The 18,927-nt window shown below is 42.2% G+C and overlaps 1 protein-coding gene across 1 annotated transcript in view; it reads left to right on the top strand.

Moving 5' to 3' along the window:
* LOC138852799 (zinc finger BED domain-containing protein 5-like) overlaps positions 1 to 17,060 on the top strand; it is a 32,986-nt gene extending 15,926 nt beyond the window's left edge. Inside the window, exon 3 of the mRNA XM_070085688.1 lies at positions 16,687 to 17,060. Within this exon, the coding sequence (XP_069941789.1) occupies positions 16,687 to 17,060 (374 nt within the window). The remainder of the gene's footprint in view (positions 1 to 16,686) is intronic.
* Positions 17,061 to 18,927: the final 1,867 nt, after the last annotated feature.

Raw genomic sequence — 18,927 nt, 5'->3', positions numbered from 1 at the left:
TTATTCCTGTTACCCTTGGGTACAAACCTCTCCTCAGCCTCCTTGCACATTGTTGCTACATATTCCATCATCTCATTAACTGGCTTACCTGCCAGTTCTCTGTCCCACTGAACCTCATTCAGGAAGTTCCTCATTCCTGTGTAGTCCCCTTTCCTGTAGTTTGGTTTCATTTGTCCTGGCCTTCCTGCTTCCCCCTCCACTTGTAGCTCTACTGTGTATTCGAAGCTCAAAACCACATGATCGCTGGCCCCAAGGGGTCTTTCATATGTGATGTCCTCAATATCTGCACTACTCAAGGTGAATACTAAGTCCAGTCTTGCTGGTTCATCCTCTCCTCTCTCTCTTGTAGTGTCCCTTACGTGTTGGTACATGAAGTTTTCCAGTACCACCCATGTGGCTCCAAGTTCTCCCATTCGATCTCCTTGTGGTTAAAGTCGCCCATGATCAGGAGCTTTGCCCTGCATGCACGAGCTCTTCTCGCCACTGCAGCCAGTGTGTCAACCATCGCTCTATTGCTCTCGTCATACTCTTGCCTTGGCCTCCTGCTGTTCTGTGGTGGGTTATACATCACTGCAGTTATCTCCTTGGGACCACCAGAGTGAAGCGTTCCCGCTATGTAATCACTTTCTTCCCCGCTGTTTCCTCTCTCCAGCTCATCAAAATTCCAACGGTGTTTGATCAGCAATGCCACTCCTCCACCCCCCCTGTTCCTTCTGTCTTTTCTCAGGATCTGGTATCCCGCTGGAAAGATGGCATCTGTTATCATACCTGTAACCTTGGTTTCTGTGATCGCTATGATATCTGGTGATGCCTCTTTGACTCTTTCGTGCCACTCCTCCCACTTGTTTGTTATTCCATCAGTGTTTGTGTACCATACCTTCAGTTTCCTTTCCAACACTGTGGTTTGGGGGGCCTGTGGGGGTGGGAGACCTGGTAGCATACTGTGGGATTCTATGGTTGGGGGTTGGGTGGAAGCTGTGGGTATGGATTGTATTGTGTGTTGGGATGGTGTGATAGGTTGTGGGGTTCTGAGGATAGTTGTGTGTGTGCTTGCCCTTGCTGCTCTGTTCTGCTCTGACTGACCTCTGCTGGTTCCATCCTTGTCTCCTTTCCTAGCTCCTTTCGCTTTTTTGTCCTCTCCATCAGCTGCTGTCTCCCTGTTTGTGTTCTGTCTCTGTCTAGGAACACCTTCTTGTACTCTTCCGAGCTTTTCAACCGTGGTTTCTCTTGGAGGATCCTGTTCCGCACTGTTTCTGTCCTGAGAATCAGCTTGATCGGTCGGTTTCTCCCCTTCACGTACCCCCCTATTCTCTGAAAATTTACAATCTCATCCATGTCTTCTCCCCCTATTTCCGTGATGATTTTCTCAATCTCCTTTCTTTCTTCCTGCCGTCTTTCAGTGTGTGTCCTTTCCTCTCTCTCTCTCGAAGCCCATGGATAATCACTGATTTTGCCCTTTCCTTCTCCCATTGCCTCTCCCTCTGTGACTCTGGTTCCTGTCTGTATGTGGTCATTTTCTCCCTTGATTTTTTCCAGTGGCTCTTGGTAGCATGGTTGTGCCTCAGCATTCGACCTATCTCCCTCTCCATCTGCACCCATCTGCTCTTCCCTTCCACTCCCTGGCCCTTCTTTGCAGGCTGATATGACCTTAGCATAATTCATATCTCCTTCCTTCCTGTTGAGCCTCTCATCTTTGTATGGTGTGTCTTCTCTGGTCACTGCCCCTGAGACTTGCTTCAGCCTGTTTACCTCAAATTCTAGGACCTTTACCCTGGCTACTGCAGTTTCGACTTGTGCCTCCCAATTCTTCGTCTCCTTCTCAAACCTCTTTTCCCATTTCACAGAGAGCTCTTTCTCCATTTTTTCAGCTCTCCTAATTTTCTCTCCCATTCTTGCTCTATCCTTTTCCACTGTTCCTCCATCCATTCCTCCCTACCAGTACCATTGTCATCTGATCCGTGATTCCTGCGAGTCCCAACCTTTTTTTTTTTTTTTTTTTTTTTTTTTTTTGTTTTTTTTTTTTTTTTTTTTTTAGTGAAAGAGAGAGAGAGAGAAAAAAAGAAAAAGGGGAAGAGAGTGAGAGATAGGGAGAGAGAGAGAAGGGGAGCCTAGAAAGAGGGGAAAAGAAGGGAAAAAGGGGGAGAAAGTGAGAGAGAGGGAAAAGGTAAGAGAGAGCGGGGAGTGACAAGGGAAGAGAGAGAGAGATAAAAGAAGAGGAAGAGAGAGAGCAAGAGAGGAAGAGAGAGAGGGAGAGGGAGAGAGAGAGGAAGAGAGAAAGAGTGAGAGGAAGAGAGAAAGGGGGAGAGAAAGAGAGAGAGAGAGAGAGAGAGAGAGAGAGAGAGAGAGAGAGAGAGAGAGAGAGAGAGAGAGAGAGAGAGAGAGAGAGAGAGGAAGAGAGAGGAGAGGGAGAGAGATGGGGGAAAGGAAGGGTTATAGGGTCACTTCACAGGAAGGTGTAAAATCCTGTATATGTGTGTGTATGTCTGTATGTGTGTGTGTGTGTGTGTGTGTGTGTGTGTGTGTGTGCATGTGTGTGCATGTGTGTGTGTGCATATGTGTGTGTGTGTGTGTGTGTGTGTGTGTGTGTGTGTGTGTGTGTGTGTGTATGTGTGTATGTGTGTATGTGTGTATGTGTGTATGTGTGTATGTGTGTGTGTGTGTGTGCATGTGTGTGTGTGTGTGCTACAGCTATTCAAGTGCCTAACAGCAGAGCTGTTCTCATCAAGTGTGTGTGTATATGTTTATGTAAACAGTCCTTATTTCCCACATATGTACTACATATGTATTGTATATGTACCCGATCTCTTGGTTCCCACCGTACTGTCTTATGCGTTTAAAATTACGTTCAAAAATAAATACACTAGGCTTCGCCTATATGGCGCTAACTCTAAATTCTATTAAATGCCAGTAAATGCTGCTTATTCTAATTCTGATAGCTCGAGGAGAGTGACCCCCAATTCCAGCTAGAGACAGGTACTATTGACCCCATGCAACTCAAACTAGGTGAATATTACTTGCGGCTGGCAGTGGAGTAACGTTGCCGGTCTGTCCTGTCCCAGAAGTTGAAGAAATTTGATGCTTCTCGGTAATTTTTCCACTAACTTCCTGTATGCACTATAGTCTCTAGCTCTTCTAATTTTTTCACTCACTCTCTGTATTTACTGACACATCTATACATATCTCTTATCTCCCTGGTGTTGAGTCGCACTTATTCTTCAAAATACCCCACTGTGTTATTATGGCAACACTATTTAGGCCTGACACAACCGTTCACCCTTCCAACGGCCCCCACTAAACACTCAGCCAATATTTCCTTTGTTTTCTTTTCTGTGATCTCTTATATTTCCTTTTTTCGGGGCTTAAGTGATTATATGCACTCTTATGCGTGTACACGCCTATATCCAACACTCTATTCCTTATGGCACAGTCAGAAATTACCACCAAAACACGAGCTCAAACCGCGTGACTCCTCCACGAGTGTGTATGTGTGTGTGTGTGTGTGTGTGTGTGTGTGTGTGTGTGTGTGTGTGTGTGTGTGTGCGTGTGTACGTGTGTGTGTGTGTGTGTGTGTGTGTGTGCTTGTGTGTATGTGTGTGCGTGTGTATGTGTGTGTGTGTGTGCGTGTGTGTGTGTGTGTGTGTGTGTGGGTGCGTGTGTATGTGTGTGCGCTCACCTGTACTGACCTATATGTGGTTGCAGGGGTCGAGTCACAGCTCGTGTGTGTACTAGGGTTACAACTTTTTTACTTTCTCCAAATAAAACATATGTGTCATAAATCGATGAACTTTTGTTTTAAAACAACGAAAAGTCCCTAATTCCTCTCAGTTTCTAAAAAAAAGTGACCCCTAATCACCATATATCTGCGTTACTACTCATAAGTAACGACTCAGGAAAGTACTAATTGACAACTCAAATTAAAGAAAAATATTAATCAGCATATATTTACGTTGGTAATCGTGAGTATCAACTCAGAAAATTACTAATTGGCATATCTGTATACTGCCGTCTACTATTGTTGTTATCATTTTCTTATTGAATTCCACAGAGGAGTGTATCCGTGAGGGCTGCTTGTCTGACAATATATATACAGGTATAGCCTAATGTTAACCCCAGGAAAAAGAGTGGAGCTGTTGTCAAACTGCAACGAATGTTCTCAGAGAACGGAATTAACAAACCACAATACGTCAGTTGTCAGCTTCAAGTTCTCGACAGGATTCTCCGTTTGGTAATGGGTGAAAATCTTGGTGCTAAAACCAGTTCTCCAAACATCGATTATCCATTTGTTTCTGTATCCCATCTCTGAAACATTCGATCCTTGTCCACGTTGTCAATGCGTCTTAGTATCTTATACGTTGTTATCATGTCCCCTCTATCCCTCCTATCCTCTAGTCTAGTGTCATCAGGTTGAGTTCCCTTAACCTCTTCTCATAAGACATACCCCTCAGTTCCGGGACTAATCGTGTTGCAAATTTTTGCACTTTCGCCAATTTCTTGACGTGTTTGACTAAGTGAGGGTTCCATACTGGCGCTGCATATTCCAGTATAGGCCTTACGTACACTGTGTACAATGTTGTGAATGACTCCTTACTCAGATGTCTAAACGCCAATCTCAGGTTTGCCAATCTCCCATATGCTGCAGCAGTTATTTGATTGGTGTGTACCTCAGGGGACATGTTCGTTATAATACTTTCCCCAAGATCCTCTTCTTTAACTGACGTTTGCAGCTGTTGGTTTCCTAACCTGTACTCCGTCTGCGGTCTTCTGTGTCCTTCCCCAATCTTCATGACCTTACACTTAGTGGGGTTAAACTCCAGGAGCCATTTGTCGGACCATACTTGTAGTTTGCCCAGATCCCCTTGTAATCTTATCTGATCCTCTCCCACTTGTATTCTCCTCATCAGTTTCACATCATCAGCGAACGGTGACACTTCTGAATCTATTCCTTCCACCATGTCATTCACGTATACAAGAAAGAGAACCGGGCCTAGAACTGGACCTTGTGGAACCCCACTCGACACATGCGCCCACTCCGACACTTCAGCACGTACCAACACTCGTTGTTTTCTTCCTGTCAGGTATTCCCTGATCCATTGCAGTACTTTCCCAGTTATTCCTGCCTGCTCCTCTAATTTTTGCATCAGTCTCTTGTGTGGTACTGTGTCAAAAGCCTTCTTGCAATCTAAAAAGATGCAATCTACCCATCCCTCTCTCTCCTGTCTTACTTCTGTTACCTTATCGTAGAACTCAAGTAAATTTGTAACACAGGATTTCCCATCTCTGAAGCCATGCTGACTGTCATGTATGAGCCCAATCTTTTCAATGTGTTCCACTACTTTTCTCCTGATAATCTTTTCCATGACTTTACATACTATACAAGTCAGTGACATTGGTCTGTAGTTTAATGCTGCCTATCTGTCCCCTTTCTTAAAAATTGGAACTACATGTGCTGTCTTCCACGCCTCAGGCAACTACCCTGTTTCGATAGATTTACTGAAGATTGCTGCTAATGGCACACACAGTTCCTCTGCTCCCTCTCTCAGTATCCATGGAAATATGTTATCTGGGACCACCGCCTTTGAGGTATCGAGTTCGTCTAGCAGTTTCTTCACCTCTACCTTGGTTATGTGTATTGTGTGTGTGTGTGTGTGTGTGTACTCACCTAATTGTATTCACCTAATTGTGGTTGCAGGGGTCGAGACTCAGCTCCTGGCCCCGCCTCTTCACTGATCGCTACTAGGTCCTCTCTCTCTCTGCTTCCTGAGCTGTATCATACCTCTTCTTAAAACTATGTATGGTTCCTGCCTCCACGACTTCACTTGCTAGGCTATTCCACTTCCTGACAACTCTATGACTGAAGAAATACTTCCTAACGCCCCTGTGACTCGCCTGAGTCTTCAGCTTCCAGTTGTGACTCCTTGTCCCTGTGTCCCCACTCTGGAACATCCTATCTCTGTCCACCTTGTCTATTCCCCGCAGTATCTTGTATGTCGTTATCATGTCTCCCCTGACCCTTCTGTCCTCCAGTGTCGTCAGTCCGATTTCCCTCAACCTTCCTCGTACGACATTCCCCTGAGCTCTGGGACTAGCCTTGTTGCAAACCTTTGTACTTTCTCTAACTTCTTGACGTGCTTGACCAGGTGTGGGTTCTAAACCTCTCCTCCTGATAATCTTCTCCATGACTTTGCACACAATACATGTCAGAGACACAAGTCTGTAGTTTAGCGCTTCGTTTCTGTTTCCTTTCTTAAATATGGGGACTACATTTGCTGTCTTCCATTTCTCAGGTAGTGTGTGTGTGTGTGTATATATATATATATATATATATATATATATATATATATATATATATATATATATATATATATATATATATATATATATATATATATATATATATATATATGTAAAAAGATCACAGTAAACAGGTGACATCAAAATATGCAAAACAACCATTGTGAAAGGATAGTGAAATTCCAAGAGCTTTCGTTACTTCTCACATTATCAATGAACTATCACGAAAGCGCTTGTAATTTCACTGCCCGTATCCCACTGAGGCAGGGTGGCCCAAACAGAAAAGGGAAAGTGTCTGCAATTATTAACAGAACTGCGGCTCGCCCGGATTCGATCCTTCGTCGCCATGGCCATCCCTGTGAGAACAGGACAAAGTACGCATCCTTCTATCCATTGGACCATAAATTCTCAAACACCAGGCACTCAGCGGAGCTGAGCGTGTTTCCCTGATGCGAGAACATGCGCTGTGGTGGAGCCTCAGAGACTAATTTCAGCCTCATCCTGTTTGTGGTACCAACCTACGTAAATCGGTAAGAACGCAACTGCAAAAGCATGCATTAAATAATTACATATGTAAATACATATGCACATATAATCACACAAATACATACAAACACGCATACATAGTTTTTTATATTTTGTTGCACTGGAACTTTTTTTTGGCTAACTCCACTATTCCTTTTGCCAGCACTGAGGTAGTGGAGGCTGGGCTTATGGAATATGGGGATACCTTACTCGAATCTCGCAGCGATCTATTTCAAATTATCTTCAATCCTCTTTAACAAAGCTCACCAACGGTGAAAGTTTGAACCCTATCAGAAATGGCATTTTTTAGTAAGTGATCTTATTCCAACAATTCCAAGGTTTTTAAAAATATAAGAAAACACCAGGTTTGCACGTGCTTAGATTAAGAGAACTCAGACTATCGCGTCTTACTTCTTACAGAATCCAACAGCTTTAATATTTTATAGTAGATCAGAAGAATCACTTTGTTACCAAATATAAATGAATATTAATGTTTTATTCAGTAAAACTGGGAAACTGGGAAAATCGCACCAGTGGTGAAAATTTGACGCCGATCAATTCTAAAGTTATGGTAGAGAATCCAAAGATGCCAAGTTTTTTAAATGATTTACTACATCAGCAGATTTGTCTGCAGATATTTTTTTCTGCCTCACAGTGAGGCAGAAACGATCCCCCAGACGACACTAGAAATTATTTTCGTTCGCTCTAACGGACTACTGAAGTTGTAAATTAGATTTAAAAGTAGGAAATAAATTCGTCTAATTGTAGAGTGATGAAGAAATGATGCTACAAAATCAATACAAAAAATAGAGCACCACGAACATGGCTTTATTCTAATAAAAACAAACACACAAGCATACACACAGAAACACACACACACCCACACACACCCACACACACCCACACACACCCACACACACCCACATTCACACTAGATGAGTACAAGCTCTCACATGTGTAACGCAGCTGTCAAATCAATTATTAAAATAAAAAAATAGCTCAGGAATATTTATCATCCTTCCAAACATGTGTCAGCCGGGGGAGAAAAAAACGAGCAATATGTTAGGACAATATCAGGGTGAAATGTTTGCAGACGAGAGGGAGAATGGGCTTGTGCACCTCGTCTTGTGCGCCCCACGGCTGCCCTGTCTCTCAGCCGGTCTGGGGAAAAATATTTGTAGAATTAGGGTAAAATATGGCAAATCTTGGTAGGGAAGTAAGCAGGTTTGAGAGAGAGAGAGAGAGAGAGAGAGAGAGAGAGAGAGAGAGACAAACAGACAGACAGACAGACAGAGTAGAGCTAATAAAAATCCTCTTAATCATACGAGCTTATTATATTCCTAGGAACGTCGTCTTACCTGGAGGTCGTTCCGGGGGTGAACGCCCCCCACTGCCTAGTCCTCGACAAGTCCTACCGGTGGATCAGGGCCTGATCGTCCTGTTTGTTACTACTGGCCGCCACGCAATCCAACGTACAAATCAATGCCCGGCTGATCGTGACACTAACTTTAGGTATCTGCCCAGTTGCCTCTTGAAGACAGCGAGGGGTCTATTGGTATTTCCCCATATGCCTGGTGGGAGTCAAGGAATAATGAGTGGAAATGAATAATGAGTAAAAAAGTGGGTTTTCTTATTTTCTTGTTCAGGGTTTGAACGATAGTGATAAACTATTATTTTACGTTTAATGAAATCTGTACAAAACATGTACTGAGTGCCTAGCAGCTCGCCAGGGCTCTTATTTGAGCTCCAAGTCTGAACTTTTAACCTGAGCTTCAAGTTAAAGGAGTAACTAACTTCTGCTCTGAACTCTATGTTTAAAAATCAACTGGTTGCTAACCTAATTCCAAGTCTATAAAAAAAAAAAAACTAGCCGCTAGCCTGAGCTCAACGTCTGAAGAGTAACTGACTGTTAAGGATGAGGAATCAAACTTACATGCAACATCTGGGTATCTTAATTTGAAGACATTTCACCGACCAGCGGCTTTATCAGTCCAATACAACGTTGATATAAGATAAAGAATAAAAAGGCACAATACCATGACTGGAACAATACACAAATAACCTTCACATAGTAGAATGAAACTTAGGACGACGTTTCGGTCAGACTTGGACCATAAACTAGTGTGACTAGTTACTGGTCCAAGTCAAACCGAAACGTCGTCCCGAGTTTCATTTTCTTATTTACGGGTTATTTTTGAACTGATATACGATGACAGAAGAAGATGAGGTTAACAGTCCCTCAGCCATGCAGAACAATATACAGATGGCAGTGGAAGATGAGATCATTACATTAATAACAAAAAAAGGCACAATACCGTGACTGGAACGATGCACAAATAACCCGCACATAGAAGAGAGGAGCTGCATACGACGACGTTTCGGTCCGACTTGGACCATTTACAGTCACAGTGTGACTTTGTAAATGGTCCAAATAGGACCGAAACATCGTCGTAAGCTCCTCTCTTTTATGTGCTGGTTATTTGTAGATCATTATATTGTTGCGAAGAAGGTGGATGCTGGTCTGACCTCGTAGTCAGAGTTCTTAAACTGAGTTCCATGTCTCATAGTAACAGACCAAATACTGAAAAAAAAAACAGGCCAACACATCATATAAATAACACTAGCGTACAAAATTTTATGTATGTTAATAGATGATGTTTTTCCGATATATGAAACCGTTTTAATTGCTTCTTTTATTCCACATACCGTCGAGTGCTCATACACAAACGTAAAAAAATATTGTTGCGATGATTTCCAAAACTTCCAACTAATTGCCCTGAATAGGCAGGCATAAATTTGAAGCGTTTAATATTCCAGTGGCAGAGTGAAGCAGCAGACTCATCTCTATGTCGAAAATCACGATATTATACTTTCTAAAACCGTGCAAAATCAAGTTGTAAGTTGATGGATAAGACATATGTGAAATTCCTAGTTATTTTTATCTGCAGAAACGATCCCTTCTGCACAGCAGGCTTCTTCAGTCGAATATAGAGGTGATTTAATGTTGGAGACAGTCTCTGGTATTCAGTCACCACTATAGTCGACTGCTGAAGCTTGCTGTGCAGGGAAAACGTGTCAAGAATACACAGGTGTTTCACATGTATTATTTATCAATTTGTCGGTATTATATACCATCAGTAATATGATACAAATTGTAAGTCCCAAACTACTTATTAAGAAATCACATTATCAGTCATTTTTTTAATTCTGCAGTCTTGTGTGCTCAACTTTCATAATGTTATTATCGTTCAGTCTGCTCTAGAGATATTTTATCCACGAATGCTCTCCAGAGCCCATTGATTCCATTGTATACTTTCTAGCCAATACGGATGCCGCAGAGCCGCCAAAGATTTCACCAGAGCCCACACGGATACTACTCCAGTCCCCACCATCATCAGGTACAAGATCTGGAAATCACCTGTGCCAAGCAAAGCAAAGCAAAAATTAGACATGAAATAAGATAAGACAAAGTAAATATATTGTGACGTGTATTACAACCCAGGGACAATAAGGCCTGTTATCCTGGGTGTAAAAGGGAGCAAGAAGCAGAACAAACACAGCTGAATGACTCTGAAATATATTTTCCTTCACCAAGAGCAATGTGGATATTTACATATATGTATACTATATACAGTTCGAAAAGTATGTGTACAACACGGTTTAGGCAAGGCCTAGACACAGCCTGGAGACAGAATGAACAACCGTGCTCATCCAACTCTAGTATGGAAATGTCAAGGGTGGACAGATGGGTGGTGACCACAACACCTCCACGATTGTCAGACTCACCTTCTCATTGGCTGAACCTGGGTACTGATCGAATGATTGGGCCCCATCGTTCGACCCTAGTACTGGTTCACTGGTTGGGGAAATAGCCTTTCAATGAGGGTGTGTACATGTGCCGAATAAAGGTTACGTACTGTTTGCATGCCACAACGTGCAAGACCCAGACTCCAGAAATTCAGAGATGAATTTGAAATTGATGTTTGCCTCACTAAATACTGAGCTAGGTTATGCTGCTGTAGAAAAACACGTACACGAACAAATTTATTTATTCAAAAAGCCGCTAATACTAATTTCCAATAACGCCCACTGTAACTCCAAATTGCTATTATTTTGCTCCGTTTACAATAAGATTAGATCAGTCCCGTTGTTCGTGCATTAATACAGTATAAACTATACTCTGCAGTGAATCCCATCTGCATGCCTTGTGAATCCCATCTGGATGCCTTGTGAATCCCGTCAACATGTCTCGTGAATCACATCTATATGTCTCGTGAATCCGATCTGGAAGTCTTGTGAATCCGATCTGGAAGTCTTGTGAATCCCATCTATATGTCTCGTGAATCCCATCTACATGTCTCGTGTTTCCCATCTGCATGTCTTGTGAATCCCATCTTCATGTCTTGTGAATACCATCTACATGTCTCGTGAATCTCATCTACATGTCTCGTGAATCCCATATTTATGTTTAGTGAATCCCATCTGCATGCCTCGTGAATCCAGTCAACATATCTCGTAAATCACATCTGGATATCTTGTGAATCCCATCTACATGTCTCGTGAATCCCATATTTATGTTTAGTGAATCCCATCTACATGTCTCGTGTATCCCATCTGCATGTCTTGTGAATCCCATCTACATGACTTGTGAATCCCATCTGGATGTCTTGTGAATCCCCTCTGGATGTCTTGTGAATCCCATCTGGATGTCTTGTGAATCCCCTCTGAATGTCTCGTGAATCTCATCTACATTTCTCGTGAATCCCATCAACATGTCTCGTGAATCCCATCTACATGTCTTGTGAATCCCATCTACATGTCTCGTGAATCCCATCTACATGTCTCGTGAATCCCATCTACATGTCTCGTGAATCCCGTCTGTATGTCTTGTGAATCCTTTCTTGATGTCCTGTGAATCTCATCTGGATGTCTTGTGAATCCTCTCTGGATGTCTTGTGAATCTTATTTACATGTCTCGTGAATCTTATTTACATGTCTCGTGAATCTTATTTACATGTCTCGTGAATCCCATCTACCTGTCTTGTGAATCCCATCTACATGTCTCGTGATTCCCATATACACGTCTCGTGAAAGCCATCTACATGTCTCGTGAATCCCATCTACATGTCTCGTGAATCCCATCTACATGTCTCGTGAATCCCATCTACATGTCTCGTGAATCTCATCTGGATGTCATATTGATAAGTTTCTTGAAGATCAGATCTCACCATTATTAACACGTAAGTCGCATTAAACCAGATTTCAATTATTTGAGAAAGTATTTTCCAGCCGTAGTAATTTGCCAAGACGGAATTAGAATGGCTTGCTAAGATAAAGCTAGCAGGGATTACTATAACAAAGCTATCAGGGCTTACTAAGGCAAAGCTAGCATGGCTAGACGTTGAGCATGTTGCCCCTGTTATCCTGTTAGCCTTATACCTGTTGCTCCTGTTAGCCCGTTAGCCTTACACCTGTTAGCCGACTGTTATATCTAGTGTCCCGGAAAAAATGACTAAGTGCCCCCCACTGGAAGTAAGCCACACTGGTTGACTATGTTGGGTTATTAACTTTCCCGGATAATAATCCGAATATATTCGTTGTTTCTGTTTTGTTTTTTCATCTCCCATTACGATCAAGTTTGTTATGGAGTGATGCGCCCCGCCTCTTGTATTTAGATATGCGGGAAGTTTTTCCACATGCGGGTAATATCTCAAAATGTGGGTAGTACTTCAACATGCGAGTAATCTCCACTCTTTCCTTCTTTCTCTTTCTCACTCATTCTCTCTTTATCTCTCCTCTCTCTCTCTCTCTCTCTCTCTCTCTCTCTCTCTCTCTCTCTCTCTCTCTCTCTCTCTCTCTCTCTCTCTCTCTCTCTCTCTTACACACACACACTCGGGGCCAGGAGCTATGAAACACACAAAATGCGTCAGTCTCGGTTAATTTTTCTCCACACTTGTGCTGGTGTTCGTCGTGCTCGGCGCCTCTCACCTCAGTTCCAACACACACTTCCTCCCACACTGAGATCTGTCATCGCTGGCAGTATTTTTCAAACTAACAGGACCCCCATCAGCCCCATATTAATATATACATACAGTTTTAACTGTAATTGTAATATGACAGTAGATTGAACCATAAAAATATTCGCGTATGTAACTTTGTGTATACACAAACAAGGATGAAAATTGTTAGTATTTACATTATTATTATTTACATTTATCTCTGAATTTTATGCAGGTGAAATGATTGCTTTGTGCTTATCTATTTTGTCTTCTGGTATCTCTTTTGTAAGTTTGTCTTTCTCCTTCTAGTATCTCTCCTGTATGTATATTTTTGTCCCATTTGTTCATTGTCTTTTTCTCTTAGTATCCTTCCACAAGTTTCTTTTCCTTATCCGTCTTTTTTTATTTGTTCATTAAACTGTTAATCATTCTCCTCCTGTACTGGACTCTTCAATAATAATTTTTCTTGCCTCTGCGAAAACAAGACGAACGTTGCAGAGGCTTTTGTTGCAACAACGTAGCGTTTTATGCTATTCCAATAAAAGGTTGATCTGCGTAACTTTTATTTTTTATTGACTATTATTGGCAGTAAGCCACTTGAATCTAGATTCTCAGTCTTCCCATTTTCTATATCACGTCTCTACTGGTCATCAAGAACAAGAAAGATATTTTATTTGGTTGTATAAACCGGAGGGTCAGTAAACCAGCATAACCCGAAGTAGTAAGTGGTTTATTTTCATTGGGATCCCTTGATCCCAATGAACACCCATGAACCTGCTAACTGGGTAACGACCTGTCGAAGCTCATGGAGAGCAAAACGTTACCACAGTAAAATGCCACATTAGCTGCAGTCGTGTCTTTTTACCTAACATACCTAGTTGCTGCTAAATGAAGACCTGCAACAGGTGTGAGGAAACATGCCCAACGCTTCAATTCGTGGTGAAAAGATAGAACCTAGATCCTCCAACTGTGAACCGAAGGCGCTACCACTTGAATCAGCTCCCAGTTTGAGTCTACATCTTTTTGCAATACAACCATACTTCGTTTTCCAATCTTACTTCTTTTCCTCGCTCCTCTTTTTATTACTTCTCGCCAGCCCTCGTCTTTTATTTTCATTTTTATTTCCTCCATTTCGTTCTCTCTCTCTCTCTCTCTCTCTCTCTCTCTCTCTCTCTGTTTCTTTCTCTTTTCTTCCTCCGAAAATCTAGCAGAACCAATCAGAAATCCTGACCCACATTTCCTAAAACTCGTTGCCCTCACCTCCACCCGATGGGAACCTGAAGACGGTCCAAAAGTTTAATAATATCGGATCAAAGCTCTTGCAAAACGATTCAGATATTTGGTCTTCAACCATCGAGGCTGAAACAGCACAAGTCAGGGAACTATTGTGAAATCCTCTCCTTCTCAGTCTCTGGAGAGACGCCGGAGATGGGGTGGGAGGGACAGAGGAAGAGAGAGGGAGGAAAGAAAGAGTTTAACTGACAGGGCGAGTGGATGAGTGATAGGGTGGGTTAGTGTGGAGTGAATGGCTGGGTGTAGATTGGGAGAGTGGTTACGTGGGTGGATGAGTGGTTAGGTGAGTATCTGGGTGAGAAAATGGGTGAGAAAGTAAGTGGGTACATGAGAGGGAGGTAAGAGATAGGTGAGTGGGTGGTTGAGAGAGTGGGCTGGTGAATGTGCATGAGTTAGAAAGTGTGTGGGTTAGAAAGTGGGTGGGTGAGAGGGTGAATGGAGAAGAAAGGGGTGGGTGAGAGGGTGTTTAAGAAAGGCACTGGGTGGGTCATGTAAGGAACTGTTACCTTGAGCAGAGGTACAAAAATATTGCGATCGTAACGAAGAGGAGTCTGGGCCAGTAACTCTTCATAAGTACCTCTGATATATTGGTTAAGACAAATGCTCTCTCTCTCTCTCACACCCACACACACACACACACATACACACACACTCACACACACAAACACACACACACACACACACACACACACACACACACACACACACACACACACACACACACACACACACACACACACACACACACACACACTACCTGAGAAATGGAAGACAGCTAATGTAGTCCCCATATTTAAGAAAGGAAACAGAAACGAGGCACTAAACTACAGACCTGTGTCTCTGACATGTATTGTGTGCAAAGTCATGGAGAAGATTATCAGGAGGAGAGTGGTCGAATACCTGGAAAGGAACAAGATTATAAATGAAAACCAGCATGGGTTCATGGAAGGCAAATCTTGTATCACAAACCTCCTGGAGTTTTATGACAAGGTAACAGAAGTAAGACACGAGAGAGAGGGGTGGGTAGATTGCGTTTTCCTAGACTGCAGGAAGGCCTTTGACACAGTTCCCCACAAGAGATTAGTGCAGAAGCTGGAGGATCACGCGCACATAAAAGGGAGGGCACTGCAATGGATAAGGGAATACCTGACAGGGAGGCAGCAACGAGTCATGGTACGTGAAGAGGTATCACAGTGGGCGCCTGTTACGAGCGGGGTCCCACAGGGCTCAGTTCTAGGACCAGTGCTATTTTTGATATATGTGAACGACATGATGGAAGGAATAGACTCTGAAGTGTCCCTGTTCGCAGATGACGTGAAGTTGATGAGAAGAATTAAATCGGACGAGGATGAGGCAGGACTGCATAGAGACCTGGACAGGCTGGACATGTGGTCCAGCAACTGGCTTCTCGAATTCAATCCTGCCAAATGCAAATTCATGAAGATTGGGGAGGGGCAAAGAAGACCGCAGACAGAGTATAGGCTAGGTGGACAAAGACTACAGACCTCACTCAGGGAGAAAGACCTTGGGGTGACCATAACACCGAGCACATCACCGGAGGCACACATCAACCAAATAACCGCTGCAGCATACGGGCGCCTGGCAAACCTGAGAATAGCGTTCCGATACCTTAATAAGGAATCGTTCAAGACACTGTACACTGTGTATGTTAGGCCCATACTGGAGTATGCAGCACCAGTCTGGAGCCCACACCTGGTCAAGCACGTCAAGAAGTTAGAGAAAGTACAAAGGTTTGCAACAAGGCTAGTCCCAGAGCTCAAGGGAATGTCGTACGAGGAAAGGTTAAGGGAAATCGGACTGACGACACTGGAGGACAGAAGGGTCAGGGGAGACATGATAACGACATACAAGATACTGCGGGGAATAGACAAGGTGGACAGAGATAGGATGTTCCAGAGAGGGGACACAGGGACAAGGGGTCACAACTGGAAGCTGAAGACTCAGACGAGTCACAGGGACGTCAAGAAGTATTTCTTCAGTCATAGAGTTGTCAGCAAGTGGAATAGCCTAGCAAGTGAAGTAGTGGAGGCAGGAACCATACATAGTTTTAAGAAGAGGTATGACAAAGCTCAGGAAGCAGAGAGAGAGAGGATCCAGTAGCGATCAGTGAAGAGGCGGGGCCAGGAGCTGAGTCTCGACCCCTGCAACCACAATTAGGTGAGTACACACACCGTTGAGAACGGACGTCAGCCACCTCATCTTTGGAAACAAAAAGGACTGTCTGTTTCGTAATGTAGGAAATAGAGCGGTTCATGTAAATGGTGTCCTCCAAAAATAGAAACAAATTATTAATATGGAATATTAACGTATTTAATATATTAAGGAAAAATAAAGTAGAACAATAGCATAGTAGAGCGTTTGTTTACATTATGGTGGAAGGTGCACGAGTTAAGCACAACTGTGCTTACACATTTGTAAAGAACAGAAATTAGCGGATGGATGGATAGAATGACTAATTAAGCAAAATCTGGGAAGTGAAGAAGCATTAATACATTAATTAAATAAGGAAAATTAAGCTTTTAGCAATTCACCAGAAGTTTTAAAGGCCTTCTTGCAGCACATGCAGAAGACATTGAGAGAGCAAACAGAGATAATGAAGAAGAGAGAGGTGATAGATCAGGAACTGCTAAAAATAATGATCACATAGAGAAGGAAATTAAAGGCTTGGTAGAATACAAAACTAAATTAGAAGCTATTTATGGAGAAATAACTAAGCATAAGAGAGAATTAGAACAAGTGGCGCAGCCAGCACAACACATATCTGAAAATGTCAAAAAGATCTTAGAGAAGGAGGTGAAAGGTGTAGAAGAATATAAATCAAAGATTGAGGATAGTTTTGCAAAACTCACTAAAGAAAAGACTGAGATATATCACCTGGTGGTGTTAGCTGTAGAATTCACTGTTATGGCCAAAATTAGTCAAGGAATTTAAAAATGGGGATTGGAAATAACTCTAAGTTATTAAGGAATACTATTAATAAAGCTAAAATACTTATTGCTTTTGGCTGTGTTCAAAAGGAAATAAAATCATTAATAGAAAGAATCAAAGAGGAAAAATAGCACATAACATGACAAACTGAATAATGGATCTCAGGCTTCAAGAACATGTTGTGGAATGTAGGCCTATTGGAAAATATGAGAACGATAAGAATAGGCAATTGAAAATAACATTTACACAGATTAAGCATAGGAAAGAAATGTTGAAATAAGCAAAGTACATCAAGGCACAGGAAAGTCACAAGGATATGCAAATTAGATAAGATCACTCAAAGGAACATAGTGAAAATAAAAGACTTCATAAACGCTGTTGAAAAATGGCTGTCAGATTTCAGCAATATGAGCTATGATGGAAGATTGAAAATGTTGACGATGCCCATGTTAACTGATAGCAGGAAAAGAGGAGACATGATAACCACATATAAGGTCTTAAAAGGACATGAAAGGGTAGATAAAAAAAAATCTTTGTGCCTGCGACAGGATAACAAGCGACCACAGTTGCAAACTGAGGAAAAAGTGAATTGGAAAGTACAATTGAATTTTTTCTTCTCATATCGAGTGGTTTATCAGTGGCATGCATTAAAAGCACTTAGTTAGAGCTGCTACCATTAGAAATTTAAAAAATTAATATGTAATGAACAGAGTATTAAAGACGGGACAACACGAGCATAACTCTGCTACTGTAGCTACAAGTAGGTAATTACAAAATTACAAATAGGTAATTACACACAGTAGTCATGGTAGGTTTAACGACTCGTATACTCTGTCATGGTAAGTTGTCAATATACTGTATATCAGATGCCATGGGAGGTAGGATGTCTTTTCGTAAGATGTCATAGTAGGTCGTTCACTCATATAAGCTGTCATGGTAGGCTGTTGACTGCTATCAACTGTCATGGTAGACTGTTAGCAGTTATCAGCTGTCATGGTAGCTTGTTAACAGTTATCGGCTATCATGGAAGGTTTTCCATACAAACATAATTCAAATGATTATCACACTTTAGTTTCGTGGAGCTTCCTTGAAATTTTTGACGGGCTCTTGATCCAAGAAATTTCTGAAATTCTTCCCCCTTCCTCTGATCAAACCAAAATACCCCTAGCACTCCCATTCCCCAGGAGCTGGATGACCTTTGTAAGGTCGTTATTGGGGTTTAAAACCTATCGACTACAGTAAGGGTCATTAAGGTTGCCCGTAAACTTGTCACTACCAGACAACAATATTGTAATACCTGAGAATAGGGATTGAAGTAAACTCTCAGTATATTTACGCTGAGAAAATACACCTCTTGATATATCTCATAACCATGACGGGCTTAGCGTTTCCCTATCAATATAATAACTAGACGTATTTCCGTCTTTACGCAACCCAAGAAAAGTACAGTGGACCCCCGGTTAACGATATTTTTTCACTCCAGAAGTATGTTCAGGTGCCAGTACTGACCGAATTTGTTCCCATAAGGAATATTGTGAAGTAGATTAGTCCATTTCAGACCCCCAAACATACACGTACAAACGCACTTACATAAATACACTTACATAATTGGTCGCATTCGGAGGTGATCGTTATGCGGGGGTCCACTGTATTCCTATATTTCATGGCGCCAGTCCCTAGTGCCTCAATCCACGCGACTGGTGTAGTGCAGAGTGCGGCATGAGGTGAGAATGTAGTTAAATATTAGTGTTGAAGATTTAAGGGAAGCATAAGAGGCATTCATAAGTCATCATATGGAAACTAGCATCCAAATTTCTTCAATGAAAATGGTAAATTAGGATATAATACTGACCAAATCTAATTCGAACCT

The sequence above is a fragment of the Cherax quadricarinatus genome, chromosome 1 (genome assembly GCF_038502225.1).
Source record: "Cherax quadricarinatus isolate ZL_2023a chromosome 1, ASM3850222v1, whole genome shotgun sequence".
In the NCBI taxonomy this organism is placed as follows: Eukaryota; Metazoa; Arthropoda; class Malacostraca; order Decapoda; family Parastacidae; genus Cherax; species Cherax quadricarinatus.
This window is presented reverse-complemented; position numbering and strand designations above follow the sequence as displayed.